Source organism: Topomyia yanbarensis, chromosome 2 (assembly GCF_030247195.1).
Source record: "Topomyia yanbarensis strain Yona2022 chromosome 2, ASM3024719v1, whole genome shotgun sequence".
Classification (NCBI taxonomy): Eukaryota; Metazoa; Arthropoda; class Insecta; order Diptera; family Culicidae; genus Topomyia; species Topomyia yanbarensis.
Genome location: NC_080671.1, coordinates 189,946,871 through 189,969,937, shown reverse-complemented (window position 1 = coordinate 189,969,937; position 23,067 = coordinate 189,946,871). Strand labels below are relative to the sequence as shown.

General features: G+C 41.6%; 1 protein-coding gene across 10 annotated transcripts in view; it reads left to right on the top strand.

Moving 5' to 3' along the window:
• Positions 1–23,067, top strand: part of LOC131682492 (tyrosine-protein phosphatase Lar) — a 487,937-nt gene that overhangs the window by 453,791 nt on the left and 11,079 nt on the right. For all 10 annotated transcript variants that reach the window (XM_058963998.1, XM_058964004.1, XM_058964003.1 and 7 more), the window contains one exon: positions 15,069–15,208. In XM_058963998.1, the coding sequence (XP_058819981.1) occupies positions 15,069–15,208 (140 nt within the window). The remainder of the gene's footprint in view (positions 1–15,068; positions 15,209–23,067) is intronic.

The following is a 23,067-nucleotide window of genomic DNA, read 5'->3' as shown; positions in this document are numbered from 1 at the left end:
GTTTCGTCGATACCTTAGGGACTATCGAATGTAGCCACCTTCCTAGCTCCCCATTGCTCCACGAGGTTTGCCAACTTTCGAGGGTTCTCTGATGAGTAATAGTGAAAAATTCGTGGAAGCAAATTGGTCTTTCAAAAACGTCACCTTCAATGGCACCCACCTTAGCTAAGGAGTCCGCCTTCTCATTGCCCGGAATGGAGCAATGAGAAGGGACCCACACCAAGGTAATCTGGAAAGATTTGTCAGATAAAGCACTCAGTAGCTCCCGTATTTTCCCCAAAAAATACGAGGAATGCTTTCCATGTTTCATCGAGCGAATAGCGTCAATAGAACTCAGACTATCCGAGACGATGAAGTAATGGTCTGCGGGTAATGTGTCAATGACTCCAAGGGTATACTGAATAGCAGCTAGTTCTGCGGCGTAAACTGAAGCAGGGTCACTGAGTTTGTAGGAGGCGGTGAACTTTTGATTGAAAATACCGAAGCCAGTGGACCCTTCGAGTTTTGATCCGTCAGTATAAAACATCTTAGAACAGTCGACTTCTCGGAATTTATTATAAAAAATGTTTGGAACCACTTGTGGGCGTATGTGGTCCGGAATTCCACTAATCTCGTCTTTCATGGATGTGTCGAAGAAAACAGTAGATTCAGAAGTATTTATGAAATGCACACGGTTGGGATTGTAAGAAGAAGGATTAATATTTTGCGCCATGTAGTCAAAGTACAGGGACATAAAACGGGTCTGAGAATTGAGCTCAACAAGCCTTTCGAAATTTTCAATCACCAACGGGTTCAAGATATCGCATCGAATGAGCAATCGATATGAGAGTTCCCAAAATCGATTTTTCAGCGGGAGAACGCCCGACAGGACTTCGAGACTCATCGTATGGGTCGACTGCATGCACCCTAAGGCGATACGCAAACAACGATACTGAATTCTTTCGAGTTTGATGAAATGTATGTTCGCGGCGGATCGAAAGCAGAAGCATCCGTATTCCAGTACCGACAGTATCGTTGTTTGATACAACCTAATTAGGTCTCCTGGGTGGGCACCCCACCACGTTCCGGTTATTGTACGAAGAAAGTTGATCCTTTGCTGGCATTTCTGTTTCAGATACCGAATATGGCATCCCCAAGTACCTTTCGAGTCGAACCAGACCCCTAGATATTTTACTGTGAAGACCTGAGCTATAGTTTGACCCATTAATAGAAGCTGTAGTTGTGCTGGTTCACGCTTCCTAGAAAATACAACTAGCTCAGTTTTCTCCGTAGAGAATTCGATACCCAGCTTAATAGCCCATGCAGACAAATTGTCCAAGGTATTCTGTAATGGTCCTTGTAGATCGACAGCTTTGGGTCCCGTAACAGACACCACGCCATCGTCTGCAAGTTGTCTTAACGTGCAGGAATTGTCAAGACATTCATCAATGTCGTTGACGTAGAAATTGTATAACAGGGGGCTTAGACATGAGCCCTGGGGAAGGCCCATGTAGCTAAATCGTGATGTCGATAAGTCACCATGCGAAAAATGCATGTGCTTTTCCGACAACAAGTTTAGTAAAAAGTTGTTTAAAGTCGCTGAAAGACCATGCTGGTGCAGCTTCTCTGAAAGAATGTTGATAGAAACTGAATCAAAAGCCCCCTTTATATCTAGGAACACTGATGCCATCTGCTCTTTACTAGCATAGGCCATTTGAATTTCGGTTGAGAGCAACGCAAGACAATCGTTCGTCCCTTTGCCTTTGCGAAAGCCAAACTGTGTATCTGACAGTAAGCCATTTGCTTCGACCCAATTGTCGAGGCGGGATAGGATCATTTTCTCGAACAACTTCCGGATACAAGATAGCATTGCGATCGGTCGATACGAATTGTGGTCGGAGGCTGGTTTTCCTGGTTTTTGGATGGCGATGACCTTCACTTGCCTCCAATCGTGTGGGACAATGTTAGCCTCAAGAAACTTATTAAATAAGTTCAACAAGCGTCTCTTGGCAGAGTCTGGCAGATTCTTCAACAAGTTGAATTTGATTCTGTCTGGCCCTGGAGCTTTATTGTTACACGACAAGAGAGCAAGTGAGAACTCCACCATCGAAAAAGGTGTTTCGTTCGCGTTATCGTGACGGGACGCGGCGCGGTAGATCTTCTGTGCCGGGGCGGAATCCGGACAAACCTTCTTGGCGAAATCGAATATCCAACGGTTTGAATATTCCACGCTCTCATTAGTACTGTTTCGATTTCGCATACGTCGGGCTGTTCCCCAAAGAGTGCTCATCGATGTTTCTCTCGTTAATCCGTCGACGAACCGGCGCCAATAACCGCGTTTTTTGGCTTTCATCAAACTCTTCATTCGCTTGTCTAACGTCGCGTACTGTCGAAAACTAGCGGGTAACCCGTCGTTCCGGAAGGTCTTAAACGCGGCGGCCTTCTCTGCGTACACGTCTGAGCACTCTTTGTCCCACCAGGGATTGGGAGAACGTTTTTGTATGTTCGCGCCGGGTACTGGCTTAGTCTGAGCTTGATTCGCGCTGTCGAGAATCAAGCCAGCCAAAAAGCTGTACTCTTCCTCCGGAGGAAGTTCTTGAGTAGATTCGATGTTGTCGGATATCGTGGCAGCATAGCTCTTCCAATCGATATTTCGTGTGAGGTCATACGAAATATTGATTGTTTCCAATGGCCTTGAGCCGTTATTGATTGAGACTACGATCGGCAGATGGTCGCTACCGTGGGGATCAGGGATTACCTTCCACGCGCATTCTAACTTTAGCGAGGTCGAGCAAAGGGATAAATCTAATGCGCTTGGGCGCGCAGGTGGGGGAGGAATCCGTGTCATTTCACCCGTGTTTAGAATTGTCATGTTGAAGTTGTCGCAAATATTGTGAATTAAAGAGGAACGGTTATCATCATAAAGGCAACCCCATTCCGTACCGTGAGAGTTAAAGTCGCCTAAAACTAGTCGCGGTGCAGGCAGGGATTCTATGATGTCATGTAGCCGGCGATGCCCAATCGCGGTGTTGGGGGGAATATATATGGAAGCTATGCAAAGGCTTTTGCCTTTGGTTGTTACTTGACAAGCGACAACTTCAATACCTGTTATCGAGGGAAGGTTAATTCTGTAGAAGGAATAGCGCTTTTTGATCCCCAAAAGCACTCCTCCATAGGGGGTGTCTCGATCCAGGCGAATAATATTAAAGTCGTGGAAGTTGAGATCTATGTCGGAAGTTAACCAAGTTTCACATAATGCAAATGCATCGCAACTCAAATTATTTATTAAAATTTTGAAGGAATCGATTTTCGGGATGATACTTCTGCAATTCCACTGTAGAACAGTGATCAAATCCGTGACCTCGTTCGATGAGTTAGCCATCGAAGGATACAATCGCTGAAAGGAGGGGCCATTTAGCAGTCAACTGCTTCAAAAATGTTCTTACTGTAGGGAGAAAAGCTAACATAAGACTTTTAATTGGATCAGTTATATTGAAAGTTTTTATTATCCAGTCCACAATGTCCGAGAGTTTGATAATTCCAGTGCCGCGATTATTCTCGAACTGAAACAGAGGAACACTTGGGATTTTTGATGTTCCGGGAAGTGCTGGGAACTCCTTCTCTGAGTTTAATCCTCCGAGACCAGGAGCTAATTGCTTCGGTTTGGTTGCAACACTTCCAATAGATGTGACTTTCGGAGTCCCGTCAAGGGATACCTTCTGGCCTTTACAACGAACTTTAGGAGAGGAAATGTTCCTCCTCTTCCTATAACTTCTAGGCGCCCTAGTAGATGTTCCCTCTTGTGGGTCATCAGCCTCGCCCTCGTTAGGAGGCAAGTGAGCATAGATGTTTGTTGAGGTTGGTGGTGTAGCTTTCTTTAGCATTTCTGCGAAAGAACGTTCGGATCGTCCCGCAAGGGAACGTTTTAGTTTATCCCCGCGTAGTTTGTACGCGGGACATGCCGAGATATCATGCAGATTTTCTGCACAGTAAGGACACTTCTCAGCATTCTTACTGCACGAATCATCTAGATGATTCTCCCCGCATTTTCCACAGCGGGCCTTATTGCTACAATGGGTGGCTGTGTGACCCAATTGTTTACACTTTGTGCAATTCATGACCCGCGGCACAAACAGACGCACAGGCAGACGAACCTTGTGCAAGAGGACGTAATTTGGCAAAGCGGTACCAGCGAAGGTCAACCGATAAGAGTTTGATTGGGGGTACGTTTTTGAACCATCCCCCGCAACTACTACTGAGTGCAAACGCTTGCACTCGAGTATTTTCACTGGCTGAAGTATGCGGTCTCTAAAACGGCCAACCCCGTACTGCAGCAGATCCTCGCATGTCAAACTGTCATCGGTGACAACGCCTTCGGACTGTACTTTTACAGCTGGAATATACACGTGATAGTCCTTCGTAAAGTGCTCGCAGCAAGCAATATCGTTTGCCTGCTTTGAGTTAGTCAGCACGACCCTCAGCCTGTCTGAGCGGACCTTTTTTATTTCGATCACAGCCGAGAACCGTTCCGTCAGGTCTTTTGAAATCTGTAATAGATTCAGCGATTTTGTTTTGGGCCGAAAGAAGACCACAAAGGGACCGGTCGAGAGCTCTGGATATTGTTTGGGTCGGGGGAGAGCCTTAGGAGTCGACTCGATCTCCATTTGGCCATCCGGAGAGGAAGCCATCGACACCGTCAATGCACGGGGTCAGCACCCGCGCAGACGGGAAAAAGTCGTAAATGTATCAAAAAGGTAGATTTCACTTATCTGTATACTCGTTTCCCACGACGCACCAGTCCAGCTTAAATAGCTGGTTATTGTTCAATCCTCGCTTTACGAACAAAAGGTTGAGGAATGTGGCCTAACGGTTAACACACGCACAAAAGAATAAAAGTCCAAACCTCGAAGAGGCAGAGAATGGCAAAATAACCTTGAACGCGGATTACTGCACTGTTCTTTTTCCAACAGACCGAAAACAAAACACTTCTATCTCGATCGAGCGATGCGTAGAGACTGAATCTAACTCCTTCTTTAGTGCGAACCATCAACCGAATTTCTGTCGATATTACTGCAACAAATTCCAAGCTGAAAGCATCTAGTTCCCCGGGCTGTTGTTCCCTCGATTTTTGTCAAAAAATGCATCCACGGGCTTCTTGAACCACTTCGCGAGTCTTCGTGCTACCACTCACTACTGGAACATTCCCTTCCTGCTGGAAAGCAGCGCACATGTTTTCAGTTTATAAAATAGGAAACAAATCACACATTGATAATTTTCGGGGAATTTCGTGTTTGTGTCTTATCAAAACTATTCGAGCCAATTGTTTTAGATCCTCTTTTCTTTCACTGCAAACACTACATTGCAGACGACCACCACGGTTTTATGCCTAAACGATCGACGGATTGCAAACCGTTGCTATTTACATGAATCTATCTGCGGTCATCGACAAAATCAACTATGATATCGATGATAGCCAAGCTGAACAAATTCGGTATTCACGACAATTTCTACGCTAGTTTCGTTTTTACCTCGATGGAAGGAAACTCCAAATCAGCATCAAGGGGCTATCTATCTGCACCATTCTTCGCTACATCCGGTATCCCACAAGGAAGCCATCTTGGTCCAGTAATTTACCTCCTCTATTTTAATGACATCAATATCAAATTACAAAGACCCCGCCTTTCTTTTACCGACGACATAAAAATATTTCGATAAATACGGTATAAAACCGTTGCCGAGTTTCTTCAGAGTGAAGAGCTTTAGTACGTGGTGTGATCTAAACAGAATGGTTCTAAACCCGAGTAATGCTCAATCGTCACGTTCATGCGGAAACGCCATCCGATTCAGTTTTATTACCATTTGTTCGACTCGAGCATTCCAAGATACTCTCACGTCAAGGATGTTGGAGTTATCATGGATTCGGCACTAACGTTCAAACCAGACCTACTTCAAACATCGTGGCATCAAGACAGCTTGGGTTCATCGTTCGAATAGTGAATACAGTTTAAAATTACTCTATTGCGCGTTGGTTTGCTCAGCACTAGCATATTGTTCAATTGTTTGGAATCTGTGCTACCAGAACGGCAACGAAAAACCGTTGTCAGTTAATACAACTCGAAACTCTAGGCATCCTGTGGGACTGCTCTCGAACCCGAGCGTATTTTTAACAGTGTGTTGACTTCAACCCGCCGAGAAATTCGATGAAAGCTAAAATATTTCCTGTTCTGAAAAGTAATTAGTTTAAGCAACTTCCATTGGGACCAAAGGGTTGCCGAAGATACAACAAATAAACAACGCCATAAACTATTTTCTGCCTTCTGCAACTTCGCGGTTGTTAAACAAACTGTCCATAGTTTCTGCTCACGATACAATTTGCGAGAGATGAATGTAGGTAGTAGTTCGTAAAAGTCCAATTCGTCCGGTAACAGATAGACGTGATGTTAATTGCTCGATGTATCCACGCCATCTTGTAGCCATTCTGCTTCATGGTCCTATGGCTTACATAAAACCGATTCAAATAATGGCCCTTTCTCCCCCTTATTGTGACTTCATCTGCAACGCTTATTCGTGATGGCCAATATCTCCTTTCCACTACTATCGATAGCCTCAGAATCTCGTTCACGCAAAAAGGGACGTATGGTTGACGATCTTATCCACTGGGATATGATTTTGCAATCTGTCTAGAAAACAACTCGTGATATCACGAAATAGTGCCCGTCAACTATGTTTTTTTCTGCAAACAGGATCCCATAACAGACGCTTGGAACTCGAGGCGTGGAATTTTAAGTGGTTGTAGAAGAGCGACCTTTGTTTTAGACGTCACCAATTTACACCTTACATATTAATCGGTCAATCAAATGGAAGTACGCCACCGCAGAGTATGCTTGCTCACTAGCATCGACAAAAATGTGTACTTCCAACGGTTTCAGGCTATCCGAATGGTAATTCATGACGCATCAGCGATGAACTTAAACCATTTCTATCTGACCAATCCATTGCTTCCAGCGTCCAACCTAAATTTTGGATCGCCCCAAATTCCGGATTAATATCTTTCCATGCTTTAATGCTCTCGAAGATTCAATGAGAATGAAAACACATCTTCCGGTATCCATACCATCCTTAGCAGTCGTTCGAAGCCGTTTTTTTCCTATTCGATCGCGAAGTTGGATTAACTGTTCCGATTCTCTACAATACAGTTTCGAAATCCAGTTGCGGATGTGGAACCTGGGTTTTGCATGGAATTCTACTACCTTCAACGCCTTCCTCACCGCCTCGTCTGCTGTATCGACACTGTCGCTTGGTGTTGTGTTGCGTTTTAACGTACTACGAATGGACAGTGGAACATGTCGTACCGGCTTCTCTGGCGAGTCTCTTCAGTTGAGCGCTGCGATCGGCTTCTCGAATCATCTCTTGCTGGAACATGGCTTCGTTGTCTACGACATCTACACTTTTCGCAATTAACCACAAGCTCGAAACGTTGAACCTCCACCCTCTTTGCTATCGTATCATTGTTAGCGTGGTGAAACTGACGATGGTAGTAGTGTCTCTTGGAACTGTAGCCGCGCGGATAGCAACGCTGGTAAGAAGTCGGGCCCTTTAAGAAACATGGTGTTCAAGGATACGCCGTCGCGACCTTTGTTGCCGCGTGCCAGATGAGCGCCGTGTTCGCTTTTGCTTTTTTGGGTTGTTGACTACACCGAGCGGTAATTACCAGGTCCTGCAAGGGTTAAAGCTGTTCAACTTTTTTACAGTTGCCTTGTATGCACTGCACAGCCTTTGAACTGAAGTTATTGTACAGTGCTGTGTTTCGCACTAAACGCTTCTCTAAACATTCCATGCGCTTTTTCACTATCGGTTTACTATCTGGGAACTCTATACAGTAGAGTTTCCAGAGACGTCCGGGCTCAATCTGCCGCTTTCTATTTGTCTGGTTGTTTCGAACAGAATTCTTTAGGCTCACTGGACATTGACGCTTTCCGAACTGAGTGATGCAACGTCGACAAGGCTTTCTACTGCGAACTTTTCTCGGACGTATTCGTGTGGGTCTCCGTCAGCAGAATCTTCAGAAACATCGAACTGCCTTTGGGGAAGCGAGACTATTCCTCCAATTGTCCTCCCGTAAACAGTTCATCCGAGTCGCTTTTTTCTAGCAATTATGGTTCCCCTTTCTTTCCTTCTCTTTAGTGTTGCTAGAAGATGAACACTGCACAATCCGATCAGTGTTGCAGAAATGGCCGAATGAAAACTTTTAATTGGTAGTTTTTGCATGTACTTGAATTCGTCAGGCATTACTGTGACGTCATCTGGCAATTCTTGTTTATCCAACGTATATACGTTTGATTTCTTAAACCGCTGCGGACGATCAAACCTGATATATCTAGGCAAATTTCCAGCGTTTCTGAGAATTTTTTTTCTTGATCCATGTGGTCCAGTGGATGTAAATAGACGTTTTTCTTCCATCTGAACCCAGAGCTGTCACCAACGCCAACGTGTGCTCCAAAAGCGTTACTGATGAGCCATCGTCGAGAAAGCGAATGTCGTCGGTTCACGGATCGACTGGGAATGGGTACTCGTAGTGGAGCAGGCGATGGTGTCTCTTCTGACATCTCTTAGCTCCACATGGTCCTTTTTACAAGGCCAGCAAGAGTGGGGGGTCAAACAGCACCTGCAAAACCTTTTCTTCTTTACATGCTGCGAACAATCGTCTAGGCATAGGTTAATCAACTTTGGACAATCACCTGTCAGATGTCTGGTGATGTCACACACACTGGGTACGCTTTATTATTTTTGCTCGTGCGATCCTTGTTTTTGTCCTCGAACTCGTCGTCGTCTTTGTGATGACCTCGCTCGATGGTGGAGTGTGTATTAACTATCTCGATCATTCTGAACCGAGGGTCGTCCTTGGATGTTTTGATCCACTTCTGGAATTTGCCGCTGGTAGAGTGCTTAGTTAAACTTAACGTTTGCAAAAGTTTGTCCACGAACTCGTACAGCAGAATAGGGTTCTGAAATGTTTTTCCATGACAACTATTTTCAAATGTCCACAGTAGGCTACTTCTTCATTCTTTTGCACTTCTCTTAAGTGGTCGTTGCAACCGCAATAGGCTATCGAAATTAGTGTACTTGGCTGTAACTATTTATAAACAATCGTCAATCAGCAGGGTCTCCTGAAAACACGGATAGCTCCTTGTACACCACCTGTCTAGATGCAATTTGCTGATGATTTTCCGAATGGTCACCATGAAGTCAGAAAATCCATGTCCCGACAACAATAAACGAATTCGTTCGAATGAAAATACCAAACAAACACCGAGTTATAGACCAATTTTATGAATTGGCCATTTTAGTGGATGTTCCGTGGCTGTGTGACCAAGAGGTTTTATATACCGATTATAATTACGTTTTTTTGGCTTGTGTGTAATCCACCCTTTTAAGTGGATAGATGTGAAAAAATTTATCGGTTAAAGAGGCTAATTGTTAGTTTGAAACCTCAGATACATTTTGGAACCATAGAAATTAATTGACACCACTCCTTGGCAGCGCTAGGCGACGATTAACAGAACGTTTTTCCGTCCTTTTACAATGTAGGGATAATTCGGACTTTTATTAGTTTGTAAAAATCTAAAATTTCTGTTCATCTATAAAATTTTGATTGAAGAAACCCCTGAAGATGCAAAAAAATAATCGCGTTAAAAAATTAATCTGAATTGTCGCTGTTGTAGATTGGCGCATCATGTATTTTCTTTGCTGTGGTGTGTGCAATCGTGTGTGTTGCCGCAAGCCACTAAACGGTGGGTAATGGAATAGGGGGTCCGAATAGCCACGTATGCTCATTTCGCACAGAAGTGGTGAGCTTCTTAAAAATATCTGTGTTTTCGCCCAAACAAAAATCATTCCGTAAAATAGGAGCTTTGTAAAACACTTACCTGGAATTTTTTCACTTTTATTTGTTACTTAATTTACGGTTTTGCCGTTATAATGATTTTTGATTCGAGGATGGCAAAAAAATACAACATATCTCCTTTCTAAAAACACTGCGGAATGAGATTCATCTGTCAACATTTTTGTTTTGGAATGGCACTTCAACAAATATGTATGACCGTCAGAAATTCTTACAATTTACTGAAAAATCCATAGGTCTGAATTACCCCCACGGTCTTCATAGCTCCGTATTATTTGAAAAAGAGAATAACCCTATAGATTATAGGAATTATACGGGCCGGCAAAGTCGATTGTCTTGTACGCAGTTTACCTGGGTTCGATTTCCAACCCTAGTAGGTTTAGATTTTTTCTTACCAACAAAAAAGACATTCAAACCATATTAAAGCAGATTTACCGTACTGCCTTTTGACTTTTCCCGAGACTTCAATTACCATTAGAGGCCCAGATCGCCGCATAGATGGGAATACCAGTTCTACTAAACATTTCTGGCTATGGATTTTGCATCTATCGTTGAGCATACCGAGCGTACACGTATACATATACACATAGGTATATACCGATTGTTCTATCATACTTACAAACTTATTAATATTCATCAGGCTTGGTGCAAATAAAGCTCGATGCCTTATTGCACGTTTCATGACTAATCCGATTCGCGTGCTTCGGGGAGCATTAGTAAATTCACATATCAAGAGGAATCGTTTAGTTCTTGATAACGAACTTTCACTTGAGCGGGCTTGAAAGACATTACCTGTTAAAGTGTTAAGTGTTTATTACCAACGTTATTATAATTAGTGAAATGAAGCAATCTCAATTGTATAGGTGGGTTTATGTGTATAATATGACAACTTACTCGCCCAAGAAGCAACTGGTTTTGGTTTTTGATGCTTGTTGATGTATGGAGCTTATTTAAACTTAAATTTGTAAAAAACAGGCATTTCTTTTATCGATAATCTTTCGTTGATAAAACTAAGCTAAAATCGATCGACAGCGTTTGATCGCCCACCAGAAGAATAAAATTAAAATTTACTACCAATTGATACAACTTAGTTCACTACCCATCGAACTCAATCACCACAACCCCCATTAGCTACGAGGGCATTCAGAATTAGAATCGTCTCTTTTGAAGGTGTTGGCATATGTACAGCGTTCGTTCCCCTCCGGAAGGTGGCCGTTCTTCCATAATGGCAGTCATTTCGGGTAATGAAAATATAGCCCGGAAAAGCCGTGAAAAACACCTCTGGAATAATAATAACATTAATTAGTACAATTAATTGTTTAATGAATCACGCCAACAGCGGGATCAATTTGACATCCCGCGTGTCGCCGGTCGCGCGTTCCGAACTAGATGGTTGATTGCGACCAGAAAGACATAATGTTACAAATGGGGCAGAATTTTCGGGATTCGTCAAATTGAATTGCAATAACAATCGTTTTATTGTGCTGATAAGGACAGCAGGGTTTTCGATCCAGGCTCAGTTGAAAATTCTATTTTTTTTGTTTAATTACACTTTACTCGCAATGCTAATTAACTGTTTCGATCATTTGATAGGTCTAATTAGAATAAATTCCAATATAATACTAAAATATTTTCTAAAAATGTATGCACATAAAATGGGATCTCTGTGTTAACAGTTCTATTGTGTGCCATTTTTTATTTTTATGTACAAAGCATACCAGATGGAAGTATTTTTCTTTTTCTTTTTTTCTCTTCCTTCCAGGTAGTTTTGCCTTACCTGCAGTGAATATTTCGATAAGATTTTAATGTTTTATTAATCAATAAAAATTAAAAACAAAATTCTAGTTTTCTAACAATATTTTGATCGCCTATTGTAGCTACAAAATATGTTATCTACTCCGATCCTGATTTGAAGAAAGAAACTCCCGAGTACAAGCGTAACACCCGTATCAGTCGATGCTTAAATTCAGAATCCAATTTGCATCTACAAAGCGTTGACATTCGAAGCTAGTTTCAATGAGATCGCTACTTCCCTGGATTGCCTTTCTCGAGTGGCATACTCACACAATTCCATCACATGTGCTAGCCTATAGACTGTCCCAGATAGTAGTAACAAACATCGAATTAGTTGAAAACCCCTTTCGACTTTTATCATTGCCACTATTTGCCATAGTAGCAAGTTGCTGGTTGAACCGCTTTAGTCTGAATTTTCACTCGGGTTTGTTTAAACAAAAACTGCTACATTTTATGTTATTTATATTTATTTTCCGTCGATCTCTGTCCGCACTGAGAGGCGACCTCCACCATCTGTGCTCTAGATATCGGCACATCAAACATAAAGGCCGGGCCCAACGGCTTACTTACTTTTCGAAAGAAGACAAGTTCAGAGAGATTTTGCAACCCCAGAAATTCTCCAATTCATATTCCGCAGTAGGCGAAAATCCAGCTAACCCATGCTATTCTAACGCGACAACAACAACAATGTGTGAATAACTAGAACAAAATCCATAGTGATTTTTTGTGGCTTACTCTCACCTATACGGAAAGCTAAAAGCAAAAGTAGCATACGCGCATACCATTCATCAACGTTGAACGTTGAGTTCAATCTAAACCCAAACCAACCGAATATGCACACTCGTGTGCAGAGTGAAAAGCGCCAGATAGACTTTTCCCACAACTAGGAAACTATTGTATATTGTACTGGCTATTGACATCCGAAAAATATGAAACAGGCTTATAACAATACTGCCGACTTCATCTTTCTTTACCGTGCCTCCACTTGTTCTAGCTCATGTGTTGCTCGTTCAACACCCAAGCAACGAATCATAGAAAACCAACACGCGGTCATATACGAATAAACTCTCAAAATTACCCCCCTCGTTCGTGTGTGCAAAGTTTAACCTGGCACAGCAGATATACTTTACACACAGTTAGGAAGCAGGTGCATATGGTACTGGCATCACAGACTAACTGACATAACACTATGAGGAAATTCCCTCAAAAACCGATCCGGCAATTTTCCCAGAACACTAGCTCCACCTTTTTTCACGGTCCCAAACATTCATTTGCTGGTGGGTTACCCCTCAGGTTACAATTTTTCACTAGTGGTCTAGCCCCCATATGCTTATTCACATGTCAGTAGCGCCATAATTGCAAATGTGGCCACAGTGCCAACTACAAATATATTTAAAATGACCGCTTAAGCGGGCGAACAATTGTTTTCGAGTGTTAGTCTGTGCTGGCATGGCAATCGAAAAATGTGAACTCTTTTCCTGTCGCTCGTTCAAACCCCAAGCAACGAGTGATAAAAAACGAACTCGCGGGAAATGTACATATAACTTCCCGCATTCGTTTGTGTCTTGGGCGTCTTGGGTATTGACGGCTTTGTCTGAAATACGCAGGGGGATTTCATTTCCTCCACGTCAATTAGAATTTTTTTCTGAAAATTTGTTTTTACATTATTTATAGAAATCAATCATTCTTCAAAAGTTAAGGGTAAGGATAATTCGATAATAAAGACAAAAGTTTCCAAAAAATTATTATGTTAATGCCACAATTGAACAATATTTACACAAAACTCCATCGCAAAATACTGAAAATTGAAGCAGTGACAGTTAATCTCCCGGAGCGCCTCTTCGCAAATTTGTTTTGCGATGTACATCTTTACTTAAAATCTACTGAATCAATCGTTTTGAAATTTTGCAGTTGTTTTTTGAAAAAAAGATGTTTATCAATTTATGATTATCCGCACCTTTCTCCGGTGAATTCGACGTAAATCCTCCAACGGGTCTTCCTTTATTCTTATTGATGACCCGGTACAGAGCATTATTTGTGCACAATGGCACGACGTTTTGCAGTAAAAATGTTACTCATTTCTCTGCAGGTACGTGAAACATGTTTGATTTGTAATTTGTAATGTATCACTTTAGAATAACTACATAAAAAGATTTGTGTGTTATTGTTTCTGGGACAATCTATACTTGTAATTTCGTTGCTTACTAGAATAATAATATGTGTTATTCGCATACTTCGATCCTAAAAAACGATTTATCTCAGTAGAAAACTTTCTATGCACTAGAGCGATGAAGTTTTTGGTAAGAACATCAAAACTGCATGGAATAAACTAACGATACACATGCCCGAAATACACGGCTTCGATCTTAACTGTTGCTGCTAAGCTAACTTGAATATAATCCCTTTCCGAACCAATCAAACAAAACATTCGCAATAAAACTAAAGTGGCGGCAGAACTATACCTCTATTTCGCAAGAACAACAAACCCACCAAACTGCGAACAAGCTGTACAAGATTATTGCCCCGTGCTTAACACGAGTAGAGAAGCACGAATCCCAATGACTGCCGTTATGAGTCGTTTCACAAAGCGGCGACTAGCGAAATGGCGCCAATCCCCGGAAATTACCTTTCCCCTCCTCGTGTGAGCAGGCAGCAGCCCAACAAGAAGTTTCCCCCGGCAATTGCAAACATTTTCGATGTGTTTGAATGCGATGTATCGAACAATGAGCGAACGGCGAGAACCTGTCGAGCGACAGGTCTAATTTGGAAAAGTGCTGCTGCTCGATGGAAGTGCAATTGCAGCGATAACCATTTGCCGACAACCGTTGATCTAGTTTTTAATGTCTTCGTTAACTTGGTTTATAGATGCAGTTTCAATAAGCTGCTGAATGTTTTGATAGCAGTTTGCATTTATGGTATTGTTAACCGAGTAAAGGTTACGGTTAGTAAAGTATGCTTCGAATTTAAGGAAAAGTGAAAGAGTTCGAAGCATATTCTGGAATATTTCATACTAGAGATCATTTAATAAGAGTTTGTTGAAGAAAAAACAATACAAAATTGTGTTTAGGATTTGAGAAAGAAAAATAATGTACTAAACCAAAAAAAGTAAAACTTTAACTATAGTAAGAAACAATAAAATTACCTGAATGAGAAAGGTAAAAAGACAGCAACTATGTGAATGCTAAACTTACTAACTGTAGCTAAGAAGAACTAACAAGTATTAGAAAACTAATAGGATAGGGTTTTATTTTCTTTTCATTAGTTTTTAAATGTTCATTTTCCAATGAACTTTTTACTATTGATACTAATTACTATTTTTATATCCCGTCCTCTTCAACACCCTATCCCATTTCCAATCTCCCAAAAAAAAATTACTCCTGAACGAAATACGTAGTGCCCGGAGATCCACAAGAAGTGAAGGTCACACCAATCAATTCCACCACAATACACGTAACCTGGAAGCCACCGAAGGAGAAGAACCGAAATGGCATCATCCGTGGGTATCATATTCACGTGCAGGAAATGCGTGATGAGGTAAGTCAAATCGTACAGTGCAAATAATGATAAAGGATGTATAATTTAGTTCTTAGGTCCCTATTTAAACGAAAATTATAAATTTGAAAATAATAGCTCCATATTCCATAAAAAAAAATTGAGGCGGTTTTTTTGAAATTGACCAGAAATTTTGTCTAGTTCTAAGAACTAAGACCATCTTTCCGGAAATGACCGTAGTTCCAGATGTAAGATTTAGTCAAGCATGCTCAAATTCGTTAATTAGTGCTTTCAGATTTTTAGAATTCTGATGATTACAATTTTTGGTAGAATGATGAGTTACCCTATCAATATATTTGGACATCTCAAACAACGCTCCGTAAACAAGGTTTTACTCCACCCCAGAGCTTTTCTACAGGGCTCACAACTGACATCCACGCTATCGCGATGACAATGACAACGTTACATACCTATATGATAATCGTGAAAATTCTTCAACAGATTCAGCAGCAATCGCTCGTGACGAACGAGCTGCTTCAGAACCAGCAACAGATCCAAGACCAAGGATGCAAAATGCCTACCTTTTCTGCGGCTGTAATTTTTCTGCCTACATTCTCATTTCTCGTTCGACGTTGCTGTCTTTCGCTATTGCAGGACGCCCAGCGCTGTGCGGCAGTCTGTAAGCAAAGCAGTAACATGACAAAAAAATACTGCCCCCAGTACAGCCACCAGACGCGAGCGGTACAGCTTTTCTTTCCTTATTTTACACTTTTTAATATTCTTAATCTAATCAATATTTTCAATCAAAAACGACGTCAATGAATGCTGTTCGTTTACGCCACGACCGGCATCAACGCTTTCGTGTGCGGGCCTCTCCCTTTGACTACACAGAGAAAAGTGTACAAAGCGAGAGAACAAACATTACTACTACGCCACACTCTCACCGAGCAGTCGGAGTACAGCAGCAAAACAAAAATGTATTCTACTGCTCTACGGGAAAATGTACTCGGTTTGGCTACCGTTCTAGCAAGAACTGTAGTGATGTGTCGCTGTAGCGGGCTGTACGGCTTGTGTAAATGTAAATATACCGAAAAAAATGTGACATCCCTGTCCAAGACCATCAAAGTACGTTTCTTTAGCATCAGGACAACATCATTCGCAACAGTACCCGCGAACTTTTTTCGATTCGCTGCTGGAAACATCAAATAGTTCCGGTATGAGGTCGAGAGCGAAGTAGTAACCTTTACGGTATGCCGTGTCCAGTGGTCCATTGGGCCGTTGATAACAGTCTATTATCTTTCTCCGGACAAAACCACCCTACAGGTCGTGTGGCATCCGGTGGTTGAAGTGTCTTAGACAAGAATTGATCCACTGGGTTCCTACTCCCATGTCGTAAGAGACGACTGAAAACAAAAGCCCTCAAGTCAAGGACTTTCTCCGTGTCGAGGACCAAAGGCCTGGCAGGACTAAAAAATACCTGTCGCACATGGAGTGTCGTGGGCCTTACCCTTGCTGTGTTAAGCGAATCTCTGACATTTGCTTTTTCGCAAACCGTGGGATTCAAATGATGGTCATGTCTCTAATACCTATTTCGGAGTTCGCTATAAGCGATTATAAGCGAACATGATTGGTACCTTCTAGTTGCTGCACAATAAGTGCTGGTGATGAAATGTCTAGAGCTCTGATCGACCATGGTAGGAGTAGTACAAATTCATCTTCAGGATTCACGTGCCACAACTATGAATATATCCTGCCTTGTGCGGTAAGAAAAGTTTCCATAGCTTTGGTTCAATAACCGTATTCCCATAAAGGAAAATTCTATGTTGGTAAGCTAATTAACCCTGTCTACGTAGTTTTCTACAAAATGGCATGAAAACTCCACGTGAAATTTCTGGTACATGTAAACTTGCGAATAGTGCTTTCGACGCATGTTTTTATCCGACCTCAAAACTCGCGATATTTGTGGTGACACGATCAATATAACTGTTGATAACACAAACAAGAAATGCGTCTATTGTTCGGCATATTTACCGCATAATAAACCTTCTGATGATTTCAAAAGGGTTGTATCATACTGTGGCAGAAACGGGTTTCCTCTCAATCATAATACCAATCTGAGAGTCACCGAATTAATGGAATACTTAAGTAGTATGGAATACTTAAGTAGTACAAATAAGCACATACATAATGTAGGAAACGCTCAACTTTGTATGAGCTGGTGTTATATATAACTCTCTGCTTTGACGATATTACGCATGAGATGGCAAACTGGTTTGCACCCAACAAGCTCGAAGCATCGTTATCTGATCATAAGTACATCGTCTTTAATCATTTAAGCGTCTCGCCAGACATTGACACATATTGTAATGTCAAATCTACAAATTCGGGACCTCTACGAAAAAGGCTTGGCAACTAGGTGTAATACGTACCTTCCGACGATTGAATCTCCAAGTTACTTGGATGAGGTCGTGGACAAAACAAACTCACTCATAGTAGCAACATACCAAGAGGCTTGTGCGCTTTGAGTTATGCGCGCTTCTAGAAGACCTCCGACCGAGAGGCATTTAGGTTGGCTCGCAAAGCATACAGAAATGCCTTTCGATCCACCGAGCGAAGTGGTGGACTTGTAGATTAAATAAATTACTTTCGAAATCGAAAAGCTTTAAAGTCAGTTTGATTAGAACTGCTAATGGTGATTAGTTGATTAGTCTCCGAGAAATGATGGAATCATTCTACTTCAAAGAGTACATGAACACTTCCAGCATCCTTTGAAAAAGTTCTTACGTGCAGTTTTGCAACAGGATACATTCCATTAGCGTGACGGGAAATAACTGTAAAAATCATTTCCAAAAGTTACCGCGTTATTTATGAGGAGGTAAAGAGCTTTAGACAGATGAGACTGCCCTCCTTTCTTCTCAAAATATTGGAACGTTTAATCAACCACTATATTCGAGATGTTAGCTTGGGCGAGCACCCACTACATGCAAATGCAACATGCCAATGCAGACAAGCCTTCAGCAATGCTCGGGAACTCAAACCCAAGTACATTTCGTGGATCTACACAACAGTTATTAGACCAATACTGGCATATGGGTGCCTTGTGTGGTGACAGAGAAAAGAAGTCACGACAATCCAATCAAAGCTCAACTATCTTTTGAGAATGGTAATAACTGGTGCGTTCACGTTTCTATTGTGATTAGAGCTATGTTCACCTGTTAAAACATGTTAACCCATTATAACCCAGGGGTTTCAAAAAGTGAGCCAAATGCAGTGATATCTTCAATTCCACCAAAAAATGTATCAAAGATTATGGGAAAAATAAAATCATCGCTTAAAATGGTTTTGAGAATGAAAATATCTCGTGCAAAAAAATTCGCACGCTTAAATAAAAACAACAAATTTTAAGTTGTTTGACATATTTCTTCGGATTTTCTGATAGACAATACTTCTTTTACACCTGTAGGAACGTTTTGTCACATAATGGAATTATTAGCACGAATTCCAACAATAAAATTCAATTAAATGTATTGCTTACTTTTCAGCCGCCATTTGCCCCAACTATACACGGTTCAAAAATGTAAACAAAATTATAAAAAATGGCAGTTGTCTTGTTTCACAATGAAATATGAGGTGCAATAATCCCATTAGTGCAATAATAAAGCAGTTAGATGCCAAAATTCTGCAGTAAATACGCGTTAAACGATGGATAGTTCTGCGTATGAAATTTCATACGCTAGGATATAATGGGTTAAGATATGTGTAAGGAACAACCTTTGATGATATGTGGGCATGTAGGGCCTATCAAATCAGAGTGTAAGTGATCTTCCTATGGAAACATAGCAAAAACACGATTTTTGATTGGAGACACCTCTAAATCATGTTCAAATTAAGCCATTTTTGGCGAAAGTTCTTAAATTCACACCTAGAACAAAAATTTGAGCTGACCCATGTATATTTCAAAACTTTTTCAAAATGTGGAGAGGTCTACTGCACACGTGTACATAAAAACAAAATGTTTCTGAAACAAGAATCATTTTCGTCTTAAGGTTACTGGGCACTGGAACAGTAACTAGCCACACAAGATTGTTGCCCCAAATAGTTACTTGGGATGAGTATATGCTTGCTTCTAGTGATCTTAAACTCACATGTCATCGTTTTAAAAAAATTAATGTGAAAATTCCTCGCCAGGAATGGCTGTCTGGCTGCTCCATCCAGCGAATTTATCATACCGACGGTTCTTTGTGGGAAGGCCGAGACGGTGCTGATGTCTATTGTCGTGTAATTGGTTTACTCAAACTCATTAACTTGGTAGATATTGTACCATATTCCAAGCATAAAATCTTCGCGATTCTGTGTGGCGTACAGTCGGCACTTCAACAGGGAATTTTCGGTAAAAGACTTTATTTTTGCTTGGACAGTCAGGCGCATGTCGAACTCAAATCAAAGCACTTAGAATTTTAAATGCTATTAACCTTTTGTGGGTACCCAGCCATTCCAGTATTACTGTAAATCAATGGGCGACGAATTGGCTAGATCGGGTACTTCGATTAACTTTCTTTGGTCCAGAACCAGTTCTACCACTGTTGATAAGTTGGATAAAGCACAAAATTCGTTCCTGGGCTGTATCCGAACAAGCCAATCATTGGCGTAGCTTGAAAACTTGTGTTCAAACAAAACCTTTCCGAAAATGTCATAGAATTTGTTGCATTTTTTTTTTCAAGCAAAATTGCAGTATTCTAGTGAGGGCACTGACTGGACATTGTAAACTCAATTACCACATGGCTACTATTCAGCGTGCTGAGTATTATTGTGTGATCTTTGTGATTTCGATTACGTAACCTCGTAATATTTGATATGTTAGTTCCCTGCAGTAATTCAACTACGTATCCAGATTTTTGATCTCCATGACCAAATGTACAGGGAGGATCAAGGATATACTATTGTCCCTAACCCAATGTGGTAAAGAACTATAGAGTTTGCTGGGAAGTTCTGACGACCAAATCTATTACAGAGAAAATAAAGTGGTAGTTTAGCAGTATCGACAATCGATCTTTGGAATTTCTGGCGAAAAAGTGCGGTTACCGTGCACTTCGTTATCCCCTGGATGAACTAAACTAAAGATGGGTACCAAGTTGAACTGGTCGCCCGAATATGATCATGCTTTCAATAGGTTTAAGGGATTTCCTTTCTCATCTGATCTACTTATGTCTGACGCATTACAATCCTTTGCTGGATATCATCGTCTCCGCCGATGCATCATCATTCGGTCTTGAAGCGACCATCCGTTATCGCTTCCTAGTCGGATCAGTGAAGGTCGTGTAGCATGCCTCAAGAGCATTAGTACCCATCGAACGCAACTACAGTCAGATCGATCGAGAAGCACTTGCATCATATTTGCACTAACAAAGTTCCATCGCATGATATTTGGTCAGAAATTCCAGCCGCAAACTGACCATCCACCGCTTCGGCTCAACTAAGGGCATCCCAGTGTACACTAGACTGCCCAGAAAAATAATGAATTTTTGAAAACTCAATCGGCCCACCCCTGAGTCGATTCCTAGTCCCACCAGGAGTACTTGCTCCAAATTTGAAGCAAATCGGACAAGTCTAGCTATCGGACCAACGTGCTTGAAGTTTGTATGGGATTTTTCGACAATTTACATGGAGAAACCCATCTTGCTCACATTTTCGCCGCTAGGTGGCACTGTATACATCAGATTATCACCAAAAGTGAAACTTAAGAAGATAATTTTATTATCTACAACTTTGTTGAAGACTGCAAAGCGATCCGACTCCAATAGGAAAAGTTATTAAACTTTTAACGAAGTAATGTCTGAGTCAGTTTTGCATGGGGCCTAGCAGTGCATGATACTGTATCAGTACTAGGTTCTAACAAACTAAACATTTTTGTGGATTAATGGTTAGATTTAGCTGAATAGTATGTTCGGAAGAATTGCAGTACATAATACGAGTTATGTTTTGGTTAGAAAATTTTAGTTCAATCTGTGACCGCATAGATGGCGCCAACACTAACTTTTCAACGGAGAGAGATAGAATATCGAGATGTTTGGAAGAATTACTGCAATATTCTTGTTCTACAGCTTTATAGAAGACACTTAATTTCTATCTCTCTTCGTTGAAAAGTTAGTGTTGGCGCCATCTATGCGGTCAGATGTGGAACTACAATTTTCTAACCAAAACATAACTCGTATTATGTACTACAATTCTTCCGAACATACTATTCAGCTAAATCTAACCATTATGATACACTACCATGCACTGCTAGGCGCCATGCAAAACTGACTCAGACATTACTTCGTTAAAAGTTTAATAACTTTTCCTATTGGAGTCGGATCGTTTTGCAGTCTTCAACAAAGTTGTAGATAATAAAATTATCTTCTTAAGTTTCACTTTTGGTGATAATCTGATGTATACAGTGCCACCTAGCGGCGAAAATGTGACCAAGTGGGTTTTCTCCATGTAAATTGTCGAAAAATCCCATACAAACTTCAAGCACGTTGGTCCGGTAGCTAGACTTGTTCGATTTGACTCAAATTTGGAGCAGACACTCCTGGTGGGACTAGGAATCGACTCAGGGGTGGGCCGATGGGGGTCATTTTTTTGTCACTCTAGTGTACACCATAAATCGTTTACAACTCTGGACCCTCACGCTGCTCTTGTACGAGTTTACCATTGACTATGTGACCACAGACAAGTTTGGACACGCTAACGTCCCGTCTCGGCACATCAACTCTCAGGTCAGTAGGTTAGTAGCGTTCAACTGATTTGGAACTTGACCTCGCAGTTTTAGAACAATATGAGACGGCATTCACAAGGATACCGTCGTCAGCAATGTATACCAGTTCATCCAAGAAGGTTGGTCAAAAGCATTAACTGTCAATACAGTTCTTTAATCAAAGCGAGTCTCTCGCGACCATACAAGGGTGCATACTTTCCAGCGAGCGTCTTGTGATACCCTCACAGTTTCGTAAACGATGTCAGAATCAAATTCACCAAGGCTATTCTGAAATTGATCTTTGAAGGATGTAGCCCGCTGCTACGTAAACTGGCCGTCGCTAGATGTTGAGATTACTATTACGTGCGACCATGTCCACAATTGTCAATTCTCCTGCGCATGTTCTTCCGGTATACTGGCCGAAATCTTCACGACCGTGTCGGCGTATGCATACTGACTACGCCAGACCCATCGGTGGCGAATACTTTCTGCTGGTCGTCAATTCCTGCTCTAAATAGCCAGAAATTGTGCAGACGCACCGCAACGATCATTCTTCGTAGTTTGTGCGCACGCCTTGGAATGCGGAAGAAGCTGATATCCGACAATAATACTCTATTCACCAGTGTGGAATTCAAGCAGTTTTGCACCAACAATGGTATCGACCTTTTCTACTGACTTATCGCAATACCCCTAACCAGTCAGCACCGGATGGCCTGTCGCCATCAGAAGCAATGTTCGGTCGACGCATCCAGACGAGCTTGGAGCTTATACGTCCTACGCCGAATTATTCAGAAGAATCGTTCCAGCAGCAACAATTTATCCCTTGGTCCCTTAACAGCAAAGGTGCGGTCTTTGCAAACGAAAGTCTACGTCAAGAATTTCTGGCTTTTGGGTATCACTATCGAGAAAGTTGGTCGAGTGATGTGCAACTTGTTGGGTTAAGGTCAACGTCTTGTTCGGTCGCACACCAACCAACTCAGAAGCCGACCATCACCCAACTCAAACCTGGCATCTACAGTGGGCCAACCAGCTAAGCAGAGACAGCTATCGTTAAGTATTCTACTCGACACCTGGGAGCTGCCAATAGCAACAAGTTCATCACGAACCACGGTATCACCGAAGTCAGAGGCATCGAGGAACTTTGAAAATTTTTATCGTCGCCGCC